General features: G+C 55.1%; 1 protein-coding gene and 1 long non-coding RNA gene across 6 annotated transcripts in view; one reads left to right on the plus strand and one right to left on the minus strand.

Moving 5' to 3' along the window:
* The window catches only part of TNXB (tenascin XB), a 56,352-nt gene that overhangs the window by 4,618 nt on the left and 34,870 nt on the right, over positions 1-16,864 (minus strand). For 2 of the 5 annotated variants that reach the window (XM_040250346.1, XM_040250348.1), the window contains 10 exons: positions 16,387-16,695; positions 15,517-15,837; positions 15,048-15,392; positions 13,608-13,982; positions 6,464-6,793; positions 4,388-4,711; positions 3,629-4,003; positions 2,736-3,023; positions 2,112-2,390; positions 585-872 (listed from right to left, as the gene is read on the minus strand). In XM_040250346.1, the coding sequence (XP_040106280.1) occupies positions 585-872; positions 2,112-2,390; positions 2,736-3,023; positions 3,629-4,003; positions 4,388-4,711; positions 6,464-6,793; positions 13,608-13,982; positions 15,048-15,392; positions 15,517-15,837; positions 16,387-16,695 (3,234 nt within the window). Of the gene's footprint in view, positions 1-584; positions 873-2,111; positions 2,391-2,735; positions 3,024-3,628; positions 4,004-4,387; positions 4,712-6,463; positions 6,794-8,634; positions 9,010-9,368; positions 9,702-11,227; positions 11,525-13,607; positions 13,983-14,338; positions 14,690-15,047; positions 15,393-15,516; positions 15,838-16,386; positions 16,696-16,864 lie in introns of those variants that run through there. The other 3 variants (XM_040250350.1, XM_040250347.1, XM_040250349.1) reach the window with 3 other exon arrangements.
* Positions 871-1,973, plus strand: LOC120870585. Its single transcript, XR_005722812.1, has 2 exons — positions 871-1,469; positions 1,507-1,973. It is a non-coding gene; the product is annotated as an uncharacterized LOC120870585 (long non-coding RNA).

A 16,864-nucleotide genomic window follows, 5' to 3' on the forward strand; every position in this document is an offset into this window, starting at 1 on the left:
CAGGGCGGCCTGAGCCATGGCCTGAGGCAGGACTCACTCAGCCCCTCCCTGAGCTCAGGGCACACGGGCCTCCCTGCTGAGAAGGCCTGAGGATGGAACTGGCAGGAGAGCTTGGAGAGCGACTCCCACTAGCCAGGCTGATGTGGGCATGATATTAGGAAGCCTGGAAGGGGAACTGCATCAGTGCAGTCACTCCTCTTGCTCTCTATGCTCCTTGCCGGCTTTGTTTTCCAGTAATTTTCCACTTGAGAAAATGCTCCTGACTCATCCACGGGAGGGGGTTTGCCGCTGCCGGGAGGTAAGAGATGACCCAGTAGGGTGATAGGGAGCAGCTGGCAGCTGTGGGGCTGGGGGTGGGGGATGGGGAGGGGAGGCGGGAGGTTAGGGACCCTTGCCAGGGCTTTGTCTTTCTGCTTGTCTTGGCTCTGCTTTTGACGGATCCCTCGATCACTGTTCCAAGGCTCTTCCTCCTGAGCCCCTTGCGCCTCCACCTTGACCACTCCTGCCTGACCTGCAGCACAGAGGCCTGGGGACACGCACTCAGGCCAGTTTGCAGGGACCAAGCAGCACGGCCTCCTGCTCACCTGTCATTCCCAGGACAGTGGCGGGGCCCAGGCGCTGTCCTCCGAGGAGCCCGTAGAGCAGAACCTTGTATTTCCTGCCGGGCTCCAGGCCCTCTACGGTGAACTCCCTCTGGTCTGCGGCCACAGGCGCCATCCGGGGCTGCCCATCTGAGCCCCTGTACTGGACCACGAAGGAGTCAAAGGGGCCCCGGGCCACTGTCCATGAGAGGCGCAGGGAGTTTGGGGTCTCATCCGTCACTGTCAGCTCCCCCAGGCGGGGTGGGGACTGTCGTTCCTTCTCCAGGGGGGCTGTGGGGAGAGTGGGGGCGGGGGAGAAACCCTTAAATAAGAGGTGCCTTTATCTCAGCCCTGGCAACTTCTGGGAGGAGGGAGGGTCCTCCCACAACCTGGGGAGACAGTCTGTCCCAGCCCTGCCCTTCCAAAGGAGCCCAGTTTCCTCCTATGGGGGCCACTGCCCAAACTTCTGGCTCCCACTGCCTCCCCTCTGTGATGAGGGTGCAGTAAATGCAGAAAAGATCACCTCATGAGAGAGAGCAGGCTGGGGTTACAGGAAGGGCCTTAGTTTCCCCTGACCCCTGGCCCCCAGAGCCGGGAATGTGGTCAGAGCTGAGAAAGGCGCCCAGAGGATGTCTAGGTTGTCAGGGAGATGCCCCCAAACAGTCAGAGCTGGCCCGGGCAGCCAGCCAAGCTCCTGGGCTCCCATTACTGGCCGTGACCTCCCCCTGCCTTGCCATCAGCCTGGGCTCTCCTTTCCACCTGCTTCCAGTCGGCACTAACTCCACTAGAGCAGGGTGGCCGGGTGGGGCAGGGGGAGAAGCCAGGGGCAGAGCCGAGAGGACAAAGGGCAGAGCGGAGCACAAAAGGGACTTGTCTAGGTGGGCATGGGTGCTGACTGATGAGGGCTGGAGAAGCCTGTTTCCAGTCTCCACAGTGAGGGTTTGGGGAAGATAATGACGGAGTCTGAGACCCCCTGGCCCCAGCTGGCCATGCGCCCCATCCTTGTCTGGCCAGGGTGACTCATGGTCCTAGAGGTGGGGTAAGGGTCAGTGACCCACCTCCACCCCTTCCTCAAGGGGCTGAGTCATGGTCACAAGACACTAGATTTTTCCATGGTCTTTCTGCAGCCAAACCCTCCCATATTTTCCACCTCTTGCCATAGAACTGGAATGGAGGGAGGAGGATGTGAACATTTACTGAGCCCCATTAGATATTATTCATAACCATTATGCAGGTCTGGAAACTGAGGCACAAGGAGAAGAAGTGGCCTGTCCAAGCCCACATAGCTGGCAATCAGAAATTGAACACAGGTCTGCTTGGCTCCAAAGTCTGAGTTCTTTTTATTATATTGCCAATAAGAGATTGAAGGAAATAAATGCTTAGAACAGTGCCTGGCATTCAGTAGGGACTCAATAAATATTTGCTTTTGGTGTTATGATTGCCATGTCGAAATCCCTGGGGCCAGCTCTGGGGGCTCAGATGAAAGACAACTCTGGAAAAGGCCGCGAGCGGGGGGGACCTGGGGCTCACCTGTGCTGCCTTCAGCAGAGATAGGGCCCAGTCGTTTCCTGCCTACCAGCCCATAGAGCAGGAACTTGTATTTCCTACTGGGCTCCAGGCCGGGGACGGTGACCTCGCGCTGGTTGGCGGCCACAGGCGCCACGCGGGGCTGCCCGTCCCTGTCCTTGTACTGGACCACGAAAGAGTCGAATTCGCCCTCGGGGACTGTCCAGGAGAGGCCCACGGAGTCCGGGGTCACGTCCGTCACCGTCAGCTCCCCCAGGTGGGGAGCAGGGTTCGTGTCTGGGACTGTGCAAGAGAGAGGTGCATGGAATGTGACAGAAACGAAACAGGCAGCCTCCTCAGGGTGCTGGCTCTGGGTGCTGGGAGGGGGTGACAAGGTCACAGGTCAGGAAGAGGGGAGGCAGAGGAGTAGGGATTAAAGAGGGGCCAGGGAAGAAAACAAGTCTCTCTGGGGATATAGGAGGAGTAGGATGGGAATGAGAGGGTAACTGGGTACACAGGACTTGGATTTCACTGAACCCGGTAAATAAATGGGTCTGGGGTGTGGAGCATGGAAATGTGAAATTCCACAAGGGAGTGGAGGGTGGTCAGGTGGCTACAGGGCCAAGGCGGCCTCCAGCCCTCACTCACGAGTCTTTGCGTCTGCAGAGACTGGGCCGTGTCGTTTCTCATCCCGGAATCCGAACAGGAGGAACTTGTACTTGCGGCCGGGGGCCAGACTCGAAACTGTGACCTCTCGGAGGTCTCCAGCCACGGGCACTGCCTGGGGCTGCCCCTGCACATCCTTGTACTGGACCAGGAAGGCGTCAAAGGGCCCCTGCTCCACCGTCCATGAGAGACGCGCTGTGTCCGAGGTCACGGCTGCCACCACCAGCTCCCCTAGGCGGGGTGCCAGGGGGCGCTCTGTAGTCAGGGAGGCTGGAACAGAGCAGAGGAGGCTGTGGTCAACGACAGGACCCTGGGCCAGAGAGGGGGCGCTGCTCCCTGGCTGTGAAATGACCATTTGCAGGAAATCTTCTTAACTGCTTCGTGTGTCCCAGGCACTGCTATAGGTAGTTCGCAAATAGTGCATTTAATCCTCACACAGCCGCTGAAGTAGGTGCTTTTATCCTCAACACCCTCGTTGTGTGGGCATCCGTGGTGCAGAGAGGTTAAGACATTTGCAAAATGAGTACCTTCAGAGCAGGATTCAACCTAGAGAACCTGGTTCTCCATCTGTGCGCCAAGCTGCTAGAATGCTTGGTCGGGGAGGCTAAGCCACACATGAACACCTGGCAGGTCTGAGGGTCCAGATCATGAAGGAAGGAAGAAAGCTGAAATGTGTGGGGCAGAGGCTACCTGCCGAGCTGACCCCGAGCACTCCGTCCATCAATCCTCACGCAATTCGAGCATGGGGTGGGATCCTCAGCACCACGTGAGGAAAGAGAACAGGCCCCATTTGCGAGAAGTGCTGATGTCCCAAAGAGGGAAACACGAGGGCAGCAGAGGGAAACCTAGGGCTCGGGGCTCGCTCTCCTACTCACCGGTCACGCCCACGGTGGATGCGGGGCCCACGCGCCGCCCCCCGTGCAGGCCGTACAGGTGCATCTTGTACTTGCGTCCGGGCTCCAAGCCCCCAACGGTCACCTCAGTCTCCTGGCCCCCAACACGCACCACCTGGGGCCCGTCCCCGCCCTTGTACTGGACGGTGAAGGAGTCGAAGTGGCCCTGGGGGACGGTCCAGGAGAGGCTCAGCGAGTCCGGGGAGGATCCCGTCACCGTCAGTTCCCCCAGGAGGGGCTCCTCGGGGGGCTCCGGGGCCTCTGTGCTGGGTTCTGTGGGGCTGGGGGTCTCCTCCATCTCTGTGGAGCTGGGGGTCTCCTCCACCTCTGTGGGGCTGGGGGTCTCTTCCTCTGTAGCTGAGAAGAAAGGACACACAGAGGGTGAGTCAGGGTCCCCAGGAGATGTCCTTGGGTCTCCTCCTAAGTCATGGTCCCCACTGGGGACCCTGAGGTCAGTTCAGAGAAGCCTAAGGAGGCTGGTGGTCCTGCTCGGTCCACACCTCACAGACACGCCTGGAGTCTCTGGGGTCAGCTGTGGGGACCAGGGCCACCACCAGCATGGCTCACGGAGGCCCTTCTCTGCCCAGGAGGACGCACTAGTCCTCAGGGAGCCCAGGGGAGGCACAAAGAGCACCACGGCTCAGCCTCGACGAGAGGGGTCTCCCACACCCCACTCCCCTATCACCTGAGAAGGTGATCCTCCCACTAGGTCCCATCCTGGGGCTTCCACCGTCCACTCACTGGTCACCCCGATGACAGAGACGGGGCCCACGCGCTGGCGGTCGTGGAAGCCGTACAGGTTCATCTTGTACTTGTGGTCTGGCTCCAGGCCCGAGATGGTGACCTCGTCCTCGTCCCCGGGCACCCTCACTGCCTTGGGCTGCCCGTCTCCGTTCTTGTACTGGATCAGGAAGTGGTCGAACTGGCCCTCGGGGACGGTCCAGGAGAGGCTCAGGGAGTCGGGGGTGGCATCCGTCACGGTCACCTCCCCCAGGCGGGGCTTGGTGGGAGGTTCGGGGACCGCGGTGGAGGGGGTTTGGGTGGTCACGGCATCGTAGTCCGGAGCTGCACAGAGACATACAGGACAGGTGAGGTCTCCTCAGTCCTCAGTTCAGCATATAAAGGGGTGTATTACAAAAATAAAATAATAAGGTACAGGACATGTCTATCCACAGGAGCTCTAACTCCTCTTTCTCTTAACTCTTTCTTTCTGGTCCCTTTAATGTCGGCCTTCCTGGCACCGTAGCCTCATCTGCCCTGCTCTCACCCATACCTACCAGCACCCTTCCTCACATGCAGGCCCACGTGGCCACTGGGCTCTGGGCCTCCCTCCACTGTGGTCTCACAGCGTCTTAACTCCTTTTGGCTCGTGTCTTGCCCCTCAAGCAGCTCAGAAGCCCCATCCCCCTTCTCTAATCAGAAACCTGGAGTCTTCTTGGATCTATTCCTGTTGCCATCTGCCGTCTTCCCAGGTGGTGCTAGCAGTAAAGAACCCGCCTGCCAATGCAGGAGACTAAGAGATGCGGGTTCAACTCCTGGGTCAGGAAGATCCCCTGGAGGAAGCATGGCAACCCACTCCAGTATTCCCGCGTGGAGAGTCCCAGGGACAGAGGAGCCTGGCGGGCTCAGACGCGACTGAAGCGACTTAGCATGCACCAGCTGCCGTAAGACTCAGCTTCTCTCTCTGGAGTTCTCTCTCTGTCTGATTCTCTCTCTGGAGTCCCTCCTGCATCTTCTCACTCCCCACACTTGCAGCGCTGCCACCCTGTCTGGGATGCCCTTACCTGTCACCTGGGTTACCACCTCCCTATGCCTCTCTCTGCCTCCCGCCTCCACCTGTTTTTCACAGGGAGCCAGAATGAGTCTTTAAAAGCACATCCGAGGGTCTCAGTCTTGGCATAAAACTGTGAAGCAGTCTTCTCTATTCTGGGAGAGAAATTCCTGGCTTCCTGAGCAGCCCCAACCTCTCTACCCCCATCTCAAGACTCTCTCTCCCACTCCAAGAATTTTGTAAAAAATCCTCTCTTGTGCCATGATGTTCTTAGTACTGAGACCCTTCATCCTGTCTGTAAGTGTCACCAAGATAAAGCCTGCTGGTCGTCAAGTCTCAGCTGTCCCGTGGGAACCCATGGACACCCGTGGGCAGGCAGGCTGCTGTTGGCCTCACTGCCCAGTTTTGGCCTGGCCGTGGGGCTTCCCGTCACCTACACATTCCCCTTTGCTGGTCCACAGCCTGTCTGTGAGCCCCGTAGGATAAGAACTGGTTTCTCTGCCACGTTCAAGGTTTATCTCAGTGAACTTCCTCAGTGCTTAGCTCGGGCCACCCACATCTTTCTTGAACCACTGGTGTCACAAGTCTGTTAACACCCAAACTGTGCAGCTAGGGGGCGTTTCAGTCAAGACACTAAATTCTAAGCATACTCCTGCCTTCTGCCACAGCCTCCAGTCAACTACATAGAGGCCGAGCTTGTCTGAGCTCCTGTGAGGACTCAGGCATGCAAGCACGATTCTGTCTGATAGAATCTAAGGAAGTGTCCGATTGCTTTGTGAGGAGCTTTAGCAGAGCGTGGTCCCTGGACCAGCAGCATCAGCATCAGGAAGGACTTTAGAAATCCAGTGTGTCCAGCCCCAGCCCAAACCTGCCAAATCTGAATCTGCCTTTTAACAAGAAGCCTCGACCATCTGATGTTCTGGAAAAGACACACTGCTGAGAATATTTATATTTTCATTAAGATGGGTTAAAGGGAAACTCTTCCAGGACCCGTCCTCCCCATCCTGTACCCCACGCTCCCCACCTCGCTCCCTACCCTCACTCACCGGTCACGCCCACGGTGGACACGGGGCCCATGCGCTGCCCCCTGTGCAGGCCATACAGGTTCATCTTGTACTTGTGTCTGGGCTCCAGACCCCCAATGGTCACCTCAGTCTGCTCACCCCCAACACGCACCACCTGGGGCCCATCCCTGCCCTTGTACTGGACGGTGAAGGAGTCGAAGTGGCCCTGGGGGACGGTCCAGGAGAGGCTCAGCGAGTCCGGGGAGGATCCCGTCACCGTCAGCTCCCCCAGGAGGGGCTCTTCGGGGGGCTCTGGGGCCTCTGTGCTGGGCTCCGTGGGGCTGGGGGTCTCTTCCACAACCTCCTGAGGGTCTGAGAAAAGAGATTGGGGGCAGAGGCTTAGATGGCGACTTGCTTTGACGTCTGCTGATATCAACAGAGACAACCAGTGAAACATCCAGTGAAACACTTCTCAAGCTGCAGGCCTGGAGGCTCACGCAGCCTCTGGGTGCAGCATTCGGTGACTCTCTGCAGGGGAGACCGAGACACGCCCGACCCCGTGACATACTGGCTGGCAGGCACCATGAACCTTCAGAAGGCAACTCGGACATGCATATTGGGAGCCAAAATACTGCTCATTTCCTTTGAACCAATAATCTCATTTCTGGGCAGCTATCCTAAGAAAATTATTAAAAAGCAGGAAAAGTTGTATCACGGGAGTTTGGGATTATTCATGACAGCAAGATGTGTCAGGACTCCAAAGGAACCACAGAAGAAGATTAATTTTGTTATGGCACTTTCACCATGAAGCATCAAATGACCATTAAAATGATGATTAATGACGGTTGTGTAGCCACAGGATAAAAGCTCTAAGTGTAACTTAGGTACAAAAAAAGTTAAGAGCCAAGAATTACATGACCACTCTGAAACCTGAAAACATGCAGGCATGGAAACCACAGAGAGTGTTACACACATTGTTATGAATGGTGGTTCTTGGGTCAGAAAGTGGTCCGATGAGAGATTGTTTCCCCTACTTTCCAAACTTTCCATCATGTTGCTCTATGCTTTTCAGAGAAAAATACAGACTTAAAAAGAAACTCTGGATTATAAAAATTAGTAGTCTGGTGATGGGTGCCTCTGTGCTTTTTGCATATGCTTGTGCTTTGCATGATAGGAGGCCCTCTGTCCGAAGTGTCTTCAGGAGGGGAGAGTGAACCTCACAGAGACAGTTGACTCACCCCACAAAAGATGGACTCTCGGGAGCTGGGTTCTCCCACGTGCAGAGGACCCTGGTGACATAGTGTCACCAGGCATAAGACTCCAGCTGACAGTGACTTAGAAAAGCCACCCTGACTACAAGTGGGGAATTTAATTCCCTTTGGGGACTTTTTTTCTTCATTTTTTAGAGACTAGAAATTGTAACTTTTTCATAATCATCAATGAAATAAATTGCAAGAATGATGAGGGGAAAAGATGGAATACAAAAGAGGAGACGATGTATTGAAAAAAAATTTTCCTGATTATAAAAGAAAAACTGCTTGTCACTTAAGAAAATGGAAATGACACAGAACAGAACAAAATGGGAAAAAAAGCACAATGGGAAAAAATAAAAGCAAAATGGGAAAAATATTCTATTGTGTCCCACAAGTCATGCATCCCATGGGATGTTTCCTTCCAGTTGTCTTACTATGCAAGTTATTTTCAAGTGGTTTTGATTAGCCTCCTTACAAACACTGTAAACTCGTATTTCATTGTAAAGTATAAAGTAATTGTCTTATGTTTAAACATTTCAATGATGCCATAATTGGTCATTTTACAGATTGTTGTCTAATTACTTAATCATCTCAGTGTGGTTGGATGTTGGGTTGTTTCTTTCATTCTTTTTTTTTCCCCCTGTAAGAAAGAGTGCTGTGATTTGTGATTAAGATGGAAAGAAAAGAAAATTCTAGTGAAGTCAAGCTTGGTCTGAGCCTGACACATTTCACCCTTCGAGGCAGCCAGTGACTGACCATCAGAGGAGGTCTCGCTACTGTGGACAATGAGGCTGTGGACTGACAATGGCCAGACCACTACACACGGGTCACGGCCCAGGGCCATGGAGGAACAGCATAAAAGGGGTTCAAGGTCTGGTGAAATAACAGAACAGTCAACCAGGTCACCATGAGGAAAAGGTATTTCCACCCCGGAGACCCCTGAGGCCTGCCCTCACTCACCGGTCACGCCCACGGTGGATGCGGGGCCCACGCGCCGCCCCTCGTGCAGGCCGTACAGGTTCATCTTGTACTTGCGTCTGGGCTCCAGGCCCCCAACGGTCACCTCAGTCTCCTCGCCCCCGACACGCACCACCTGGGGCCCGTCCCTGCCCTTGTACTGGACGGTGAAGGAGTCGAAGTGGCCCTGGGGGACGGTCCAGGAGAGGCTCAGCGAGTCCGGGGAGGATCCTGTCACCGTCAGCTGCCCCAGGAGGGGCTCCTCGGGGGGCTCTGGGGCCTCTGTGCTGGGCTCCGTGGGGCTGGGGGTCTCCTCCACCTCTGTGGGGCTGGGGGTCTCCTCCATCTCTGTGGGGCTGGGGGTCTCTTCCTCTGCAGCTGAGAAGAAGGGACACACAGAGGGTGAGGCAGGGTCCCCAGGAGATGTCCTTGGGTCTCCTCCTAAGCCTTGGCTTTGACTCCGGGCCCTGAAACCAGTTCAGAGGAGCTGGTCTTTGGGGCTGGTGGTCCTGCTTGGTCCACACCTCACAGACATGCCCAGAGTCTCTGGGGTCAGCTGTGGGGACCAGGGCCACCACCAGCATGGCTCACGAAGGCCCTTCTCTGCCCAGGAGGACCCACAAAGGTCACCACGGCTCAGCCTCGAGGAGAGGGGCCTCCCACACCCCACTCCCCCATCACCTGAGGGGGTGATCTCCCCACTAGGTCCCATCCTGGGGCTTCCACCGTCCACTCACTGGTCATCCCGATGACAGAGACGGGGCCCACGCGCTGGCGGTCGTGGAAGCCATACAGGTTCATCTTGTACTTGTGGTCTGGCTCCAGGCCCGAGATGGTGACCTCGTCCTCGTCCCCGGGCACCCTCACCGCCTTGGGCTGCCCGTCCCCGTTCTTGTACTGGATCAGGAAGTGGTCGAACTGGCCCTCGGGGACGGTCCAGGAGAGGCTCAGGGAGTCGGGGGTGGCATCCGTCACGGTCACCTCCCCCAGGCGGGGCTTGATAGGAGGCTCAGGAGCTACAGTGGGCAGGTCTGTTGGGGCTGGGGTCATTTCTTGGTCTTTTTTTGAGGCTGGATCAGGAGACAAAGAGAATAGTGACATGCTTCCTGAGCTCCCTCCTAACAGGATGGATTCTGGGATTTCTCCGAGACACACCAGGGCCCTGAAGCTGGGACGCCAGTGCCCCAGGGTTAAGACTTCATTTCCCTAGTTTAAACATTCAGCTTCCAGGGGCAGGGCCCACACTGCGGAGATGTCCAGATGGTATGGTGGGATGCCGCTGACCTCAGCAAGTGCAGCATGGGACCTGCAGGAGCTGCTGAGCGAGTTCACTTAGTGGGCCAGGACTCATGCCTTGTAACAGCACCACGTCTAGCAGACACGTTGCGTCAGGAGGTGCCTGTGCTCAGGTTCCTAAGTATTTTCCTTTAATACCTCCTCTGGTTTAGAAGGCTTTTCTGAGCACTTGAGAATCTAATTTAGATTCCACAGTTGACAGCAGAGATGAGACCACAGGAAATCAGATCATCTTTGCAGTTGGGTTGCTTGGGGACCTCGTATTAATTCTCTTGCCAGTTTATGGCAGGGACGACCCGTCACACCCACAGATTTCTTTTGTCTTTCTTGTTCTGCATAGAGTTTTATTCTGGCTAAATAGCTGAATTATAAAATCATCGTGTTTCAGATCTCCATTGTGTTTGGGAGCCAGGTTTTAAGCATGTTGCAGGTAATAGCTATAAAGGAACTTAACAAAAGCAACCAACAGCCAAGATAAGGAGTAATTAATGAAGAGAAAATATCTTGTTTAGTTGCACATATGACTAATATCAGGGCTTCCCTCATAGTTCAGTCAATAAAGAATCTGCCTGCAATGCAGGAGAGCTGGGTTCGATTCCTAGGTCAGGAATCTTCCTCTGGAGAAGGAAATGGCAACCCACTCCCGTATTCTCACCTGGAGAATCCCATGGACAGAGGAGCCTGGTGGGCTCCAGCCCATGGGATCGCAAGAGTTGGACACAACTTAGCGACTAAGCCAGCATGACTAGTGTTAACCACTGAAGTAACAGTATCCATGATAGCAGGGTTCCGTGTTGACATAGAATCCATGTGTATCAGTATCAAATACAAGTTTACCCAGTGAAATCAATAATAATCATGAGAATTCACCCAAGGGTTTTTAGTAACTAATTTTCTTCCTCAAGAGTAGGAGCCGTAGTTACCAAACACTGTGGATGAGCCAAGCCATGCCCACGCTGCCAGACAGTTAGGGTATTTTTTCTGCAAGGATGCCGAAAGGGAGCACAGAGAGGCTGAGTGACTCTCTCGAAGTCACACAGCTCTAAGGGGCCGAGAATAGGCCAGCCTCAGGTCTGCCTGAATCTATTATTTCCTTGGTATCTTCCCTCTTCAAGGACTCAAAAAGTGTAAAGGGTGAGACAGCTAAAGTGACACTAAGGCTTGGAGTGAAGACAGGCACAGAACCACTCCCAGGAGCTTGGGAGGCTCAGGCTCAAGAGCAGCGGGAGAAAAACACGAGTACTGGCAATTAAAGGGAAATTGAGCCCAGCTCGGGGCCAGTGTCCTACTGCACACTCACCAGTTAAACCGACAGTGGAGACGGGGCCCACGCGCTGGCGATCGTGGAAGCCGTACAGATTCATCTTGTACTTGTGGTCTGGCTCCAGGCCCGAGATGGTGACCCCGTCCTCGTCCCCGTGCACCCTTACCGCCTTGGGCTGCCCGTCTCCATTCTTGTATTGGACTAAGAAGTGGTCGAACTGGCCCTCGGGGACAGTCCAGGAGAGGCTCAGGGAGTCGGGGGTGGCGTCTGTCACAGTCAGCTCCCCCAGCTGTGGCTTCAAAGAAGGGCTAGCAGGGGGCTCCTCTTCTGGGGCTGGGGAGAGAGGCAAACGGAATCGTTCCTGCTGAGGCCCTGCTCTCCTGGGTTCAGGCCAGAAAGTGGGCCAGCTCTGTGGGCCTAACTTCAGATCCAGCTGTACCTATGGCCATCACAATCTCTTTGTGGCCTCCTTATGGTCCATCCAATGTGCCAAGTGGCCTCTTGCCTCGATGCCTGAACGTTCTTTCCCCAGATGTCTGCATGGCTCATGTTCACACCTCCTTTAAGTCTTCATTCAAACGTCAACTTCTCTTTAGGGCCTTTCCTGCCCACCCTATTAAAAATCCCAGTTCTCCCAATTGCAGCCTATCTTTCTTAATTGGATCTGATTCCAGCAAAAAAAATTGCAAAAGAACAATTAGGACACCATCAGGAAGGTGAGTGCTCAGTCGTGTTCAACTCTTTGTGACCCCATGGACTGTGATGTACTCCGCCAGGCTCCTCTGTCCATGTGGATTCTCCAGGCAACAATACTGGAGTAGGTTGCCATGCCCTCCTCCAGGGGGTCTTCCTAACCCAGGGATCGAACCTAGATCTTCTGCACTGCAGGCGGATTCTTTACCGTCTGAGCCACCAGAGAATCAGGAAACCAGTAATACCCGAATATCTGGTTTTTAAAGGCACAATCACTGTGTCATGGTTACTTTTAAGTGGTCTTTTTGAAAAGAGCAGTACACTTAAATATGTAATGATGAAGTAAAGAGTGTATAGAATACGTTTTAAAATATTACAGCAGTGTATCCATACAATGGAGTATTACTTGACTATAAAGGAATGAAGTACTGCTACCTGCTACAACATAGATCAACCACAAAAACATGCTAAAATGTGGTAAAAGAAGTCAGATATGAAACAGCAGGTATTGTGTGATTCCAGTTATATGATGTGTCCGGAAAAGGCAAATCTACAGAGGCAGAAAGTAGATTTGTGGGGATCGGAAATGGGCGTGCAAATGGGTCTGGACACCAGATTTCATCTCAATGTGGTGGAAAAGTTCCAAAATTATTAATAGATAGTGATCATGGTCGGAGAAGGCAATGGCACCCCACTCCAGTACTCTTGCCTGGAAAATCCCATGGGCGGAGGAGCCTGGCAGGCTGCAGTCCATGGGGTTGCACAGAGTTGGACATGACTGAAATGACTTAGCAGTAGCAGCAGTGATGATGGTTGTACAACTCTGTAAATACACTAAAATTGATAAGCTGTGTGCTTAAAACAGGTGAATTCTATGGTGTGTAAAGTATACCTCAATGAAGCTGTTAATAAAGAAAACATTCTAGGACTTCCTAGTGGTTAAGAATCTGCCTGCCCACACAGGGGACATGGGTTCAATCCCTGCTCCGGGAAGATCCCACATGCCGCAGAGCAATGAACTTCTTGTGCCACAATTACTGCCCCTGCCCTCTAGAGCCTTCCAGTCATAACTACTGAACCCCATGGCACCTACAGCCTGAGCTCTGCAACAAGAGAAGCCGCTGCAATGAGAAGCCCCCGTACCACAACAAAGAGTAGCCCTTGCTCGCCACAACTAGACAAAACCTGTGTGTAGCAGGGAAGACCCACCATTGCCAAAAATAAAATACATTAAAAAAAAGAAGAAAGATGATTTTCTAGTTGAGGAGGGTGGGAAGTGTGATGGGGTCTGGATGAGCTAGACTGACCAAGAGGTACTTTTTGGTTGAAGCAGGGTGATTGACACATAGGAATTCATTATGTTATTCTTTCCCTTTGGGTATATGTCTGAAATTTTATATAATAAATACTTGTCGAGATTTACTATTTCATGGCATTTGTCCCAACACCCCAAAAGAGTTCTTTTCAGAGTTTCTGCGCAAGGCAGAGAGCCACAGACAGGTCATGTGTGACTGGCTTGGAGGCCTCAGTCCCCAACAGCCTCTCAAGGGCAAGCACTTCCCTGGGACTCCCTCTTCCTGCCCCTAGATCACTTCTGAAGTACTGAATGGATAAGGAATGAACTAGAGATTTGGGGGTTTTAGGATCTTCAGTGGAAGACACTCGAGAGGCTCTACTGTGAGACCTTTCCTGAGACCTCATCCCAAGCCCCACCCTCACTCACCGGTCACGCCCACGGTGGACGCGGGGCCCAGGCGCCGCCCCCCGTGCAGCCCGTACAGGTGCATCTTGTACTTGCGTCCGGGCTCCAGGCCCCCAACGGTCACCTCAGTCTCCTGGCCCCCGACACGCACCACCTGGGGCCCGTCCCTGCCCTTGTACTGGACAGTGAAGGAGTCGAAGTGGCCCTGGGCGACGGTCCAGGAGAGGCTCAGCGAGTCTGGGGAGGATCCCGTCACCGTCAGCTCCCCCAGGAGGGGCTCCTCGGGGGGCTCTGGGGCCTCTGTGCTGGGCTCCGTGGGGCTGGGGGTCTCCTCCACCTCTGTGGGGCTGGGGGTCTCCTCCATCTCTGTGGGGCTGGGGGTCTCTTCCTCTGTAGCTGAGAAGAAAGGACACACAGAGGGTGAGGCAGGGTCCCTAGGAGATGTCCTTGGGTCTCCTCCTAAGTCATGGTCCCCACTGGGGACCCTGAGGTCAGTTCAGAGAAGCCTAAGGAGGCTGGTGGTCCTGCTCGGTCCACACCTCACAGACATGCCTGGAGTCTCTGGGGTCAGCTGTGGGGAGCAGGGCCACCACCAGCATGGCTCACGGAGGCCCTTCTCTGCCCAGGAGGACGCACAAAGGTCACCACGGCTCAGCCTCGACGAGAGGGGTCTCCCACACCCCACTCCCCCATCACCTGAGATGGTGATCCTCCCACTAGGTCCCATCCTGGGGCTTCCACCGTCCACTCACTGGTCACCCCGATGACAGAAACGGGGCCCACGCGCTGGCGGTCGTGGAAGCCGTACAGGTTCATCTTGTACTTGTGGTCTGGCTCCAGGCCTGAGATGGTGACCCCATTGTCATGCCCCGGCACCCTCACCACCTTGGGCTGCCCGTCCCCATTCTTGTACTGGACGGTGAAGGAGTCGAAGTGGCCCTGGGGGACAGTCCAGGAGAGGCTCAGCGAGTCCGGGGAGGATCCTGTCACCGTCAGCTCCTCCAGGAGGGGCTCCTTGGGGGCCTCCGGGGCCTCTGTGCTGGGTTCTGTGGGGCTGGGGGTCTCCTCCATCTCTGTGGGGCTGGGGGTCTCCTCTTCTGCAGCTGAGAAGAAGGGACACACAGAGGGTGAGGCAGGGTCCCCAGGAAACGTTCTTGGTTCTCCTCCTAAGCCTTGGCTTCAACTCCAGGCCCTAAAGTCAGTTCAGAGAAGCCTAAGGAGGCTGGTGGTCCTGCTTGGTCCACACCTCACAGACATGCCCGGAGTCTCTGAGGTCAGCTGTGGAGACTAGGACCGCCACCAGCATGGCTCACGGAGGCCCTTCTCTGCCCAGGAGGACACACAAAGGTCACCACGGCTCAGCCTCGATGAGAGGGGGGCCTCCCGCACCCCACTCCCCCATCATCTGAGGGGGTGATCTCCCCACTAGGTCCCATCCTGGGGCTTCCACCGTCCACTCACTGGTCACCCCGATGACAGAGACGGGGCCCACACGCTGGCGGTCGTGGAAGCCGTACAGGTTCATCTTGTACTTGTGGTCTGGCTCCAGGCCGGAGATGGTGACCTCGTCCTCGTCCCCGGGCACCCTCACTGCCTTGGGCTGCCCGTCCCCGTTCTTGTACTGGATCAGGAAGTGGTCGAACTGGCCCTCGGGGATGGTCCAGGAGAGGCTCAGGGAGTCGGGGGTGGTGTCCATCACGGTCACTTCCCCCAGGCGGGGCTTGGTGGGAGGCTCAGGGACTGCGGTGGACGGGGCTTGGGTGGTAGAGAGAGATTCTGAAGGTTCATCCTCCTCCTCTCTTGGGGCTGAACACAGACATGGAGAGAACAGGGCCTGAGAGAAGGGCACAGAGGCTGTGGGGCCTCGGCCTCCTCTGGGCCCTCATGGCCCCCTGGAAGGAAGCTGAGTGGGCAGAGCTCTTTTGCTCACCTGTCATGGCCTCGATGTGGGCAGGACCAACACGTTGCCCGTCGTGGAAACCGTACAGGCTCACCAGATATCTGTGGTCAGATTCCAGGTCAGAGATGGTGATGTCATGCTGGTTGCCCCCTACATTAACTTCTTGGAGTTGCCCATCCTCGTCTGTGTATTGGACCTCGAAGGAGTCAAATTCTCCCTCAGTTGCCGTCCAGGAGAGATGCAGGCTGTGTGGGGTGGCCTCCTCCAGAGTCATCTCCCCCAGACGGGGCTCAGATGCTGGAGGACTAAAGGTTGCAGCCTCTGCTTCGATTTCTTCCCTGGGGGCTGGTTCTGAGAGACAGGTAGAGAGGGGTGAGTGGTCTGTGGCTGCACCAAGACTCTCCAAGAGGACGGATGGAGGGAAGGAGGAAAGGACAAGAGATCAGTAATAAAAAGGACCAACTACTGATACCCAGAGATGAACTTCAAAAGCATCATGCTAAGTGCAGGAAAAACACACAAAACTATGTACCGTATGAGTCTGTTAAGCCAAACACTTAAAAAGGCAAAACTCTAATGACAGAAAGCAATTAGTGGTTGCCAGAAGCTGGAATCGGGGAAACTGACAGCCCAGGAGCAAGGGGAAACCTCTAGAGTCAATGTTCTCTATCTTTGTTGTGGTAATGGTCATGACTTAGACCAATGATCATGACCATCCACCCAAACTCACTCAATTATGCTCTTAAAATGGGTGAATTTTATCGTATGTGAATTATGCCTCTATGAAGCTGACCTCTCCCCCCAAAAGAAGGGGTACAGGAAGCTCAGAAATCCTGACTCCATCAGACCAGGAGAGCCAGGTGGGAAGGAGGGACAGCGAATTCCCCCGGCTGAACTCACCGGTCACGGCGATGGCGGAGATGGGACCCACTCGCTTGTCCCTGGACAGGCCGTAGAGCAGCAGCTTGTACCTGCGGGCAGGATCCAGGCCCGAGACCCTGACCTCCCTGCGGCTGCCCTCCACGGGCACCACCTGGGGTTGCCCGTCTCTGTCCCTGTACTGGATCACAAAGGAGTCGAAGTGGCCCTCGGGGACCGTCCATGAGAGGCCCACGGAGTCTGATGTCACACCGGTCACCTGCAGCTCCTCCCCCAGACGTGGTTTTGAAGGACGCTTTGTTCCAGCCTCAGCCACAGCTCTGCGGGTCTCTGAGATGGAAACACAGAGGGGAAATGGTTGTTTCTGGAAGGCTGGGTGACCCTGCAAGGAAGGACTGAGAGATCCAAAGATGGGATTGAGCTGTGGCTGAGCCCTGCAGGGCTGGGTCTTCAGGCTTGTGCAAGGAGATGGCCAGGATTCCAGCCAGACAACCAGAGC

The sequence above is a fragment of the Oryx dammah genome, unplaced genomic scaffold, assembly GCF_014754425.2.
Source record: "Oryx dammah isolate SB20612 unplaced genomic scaffold, SCBI_Odam_1.1 HiC_scaffold_11, whole genome shotgun sequence".
Taxonomy (NCBI): domain Eukaryota; kingdom Metazoa; phylum Chordata; class Mammalia; order Artiodactyla; family Bovidae; genus Oryx; species Oryx dammah.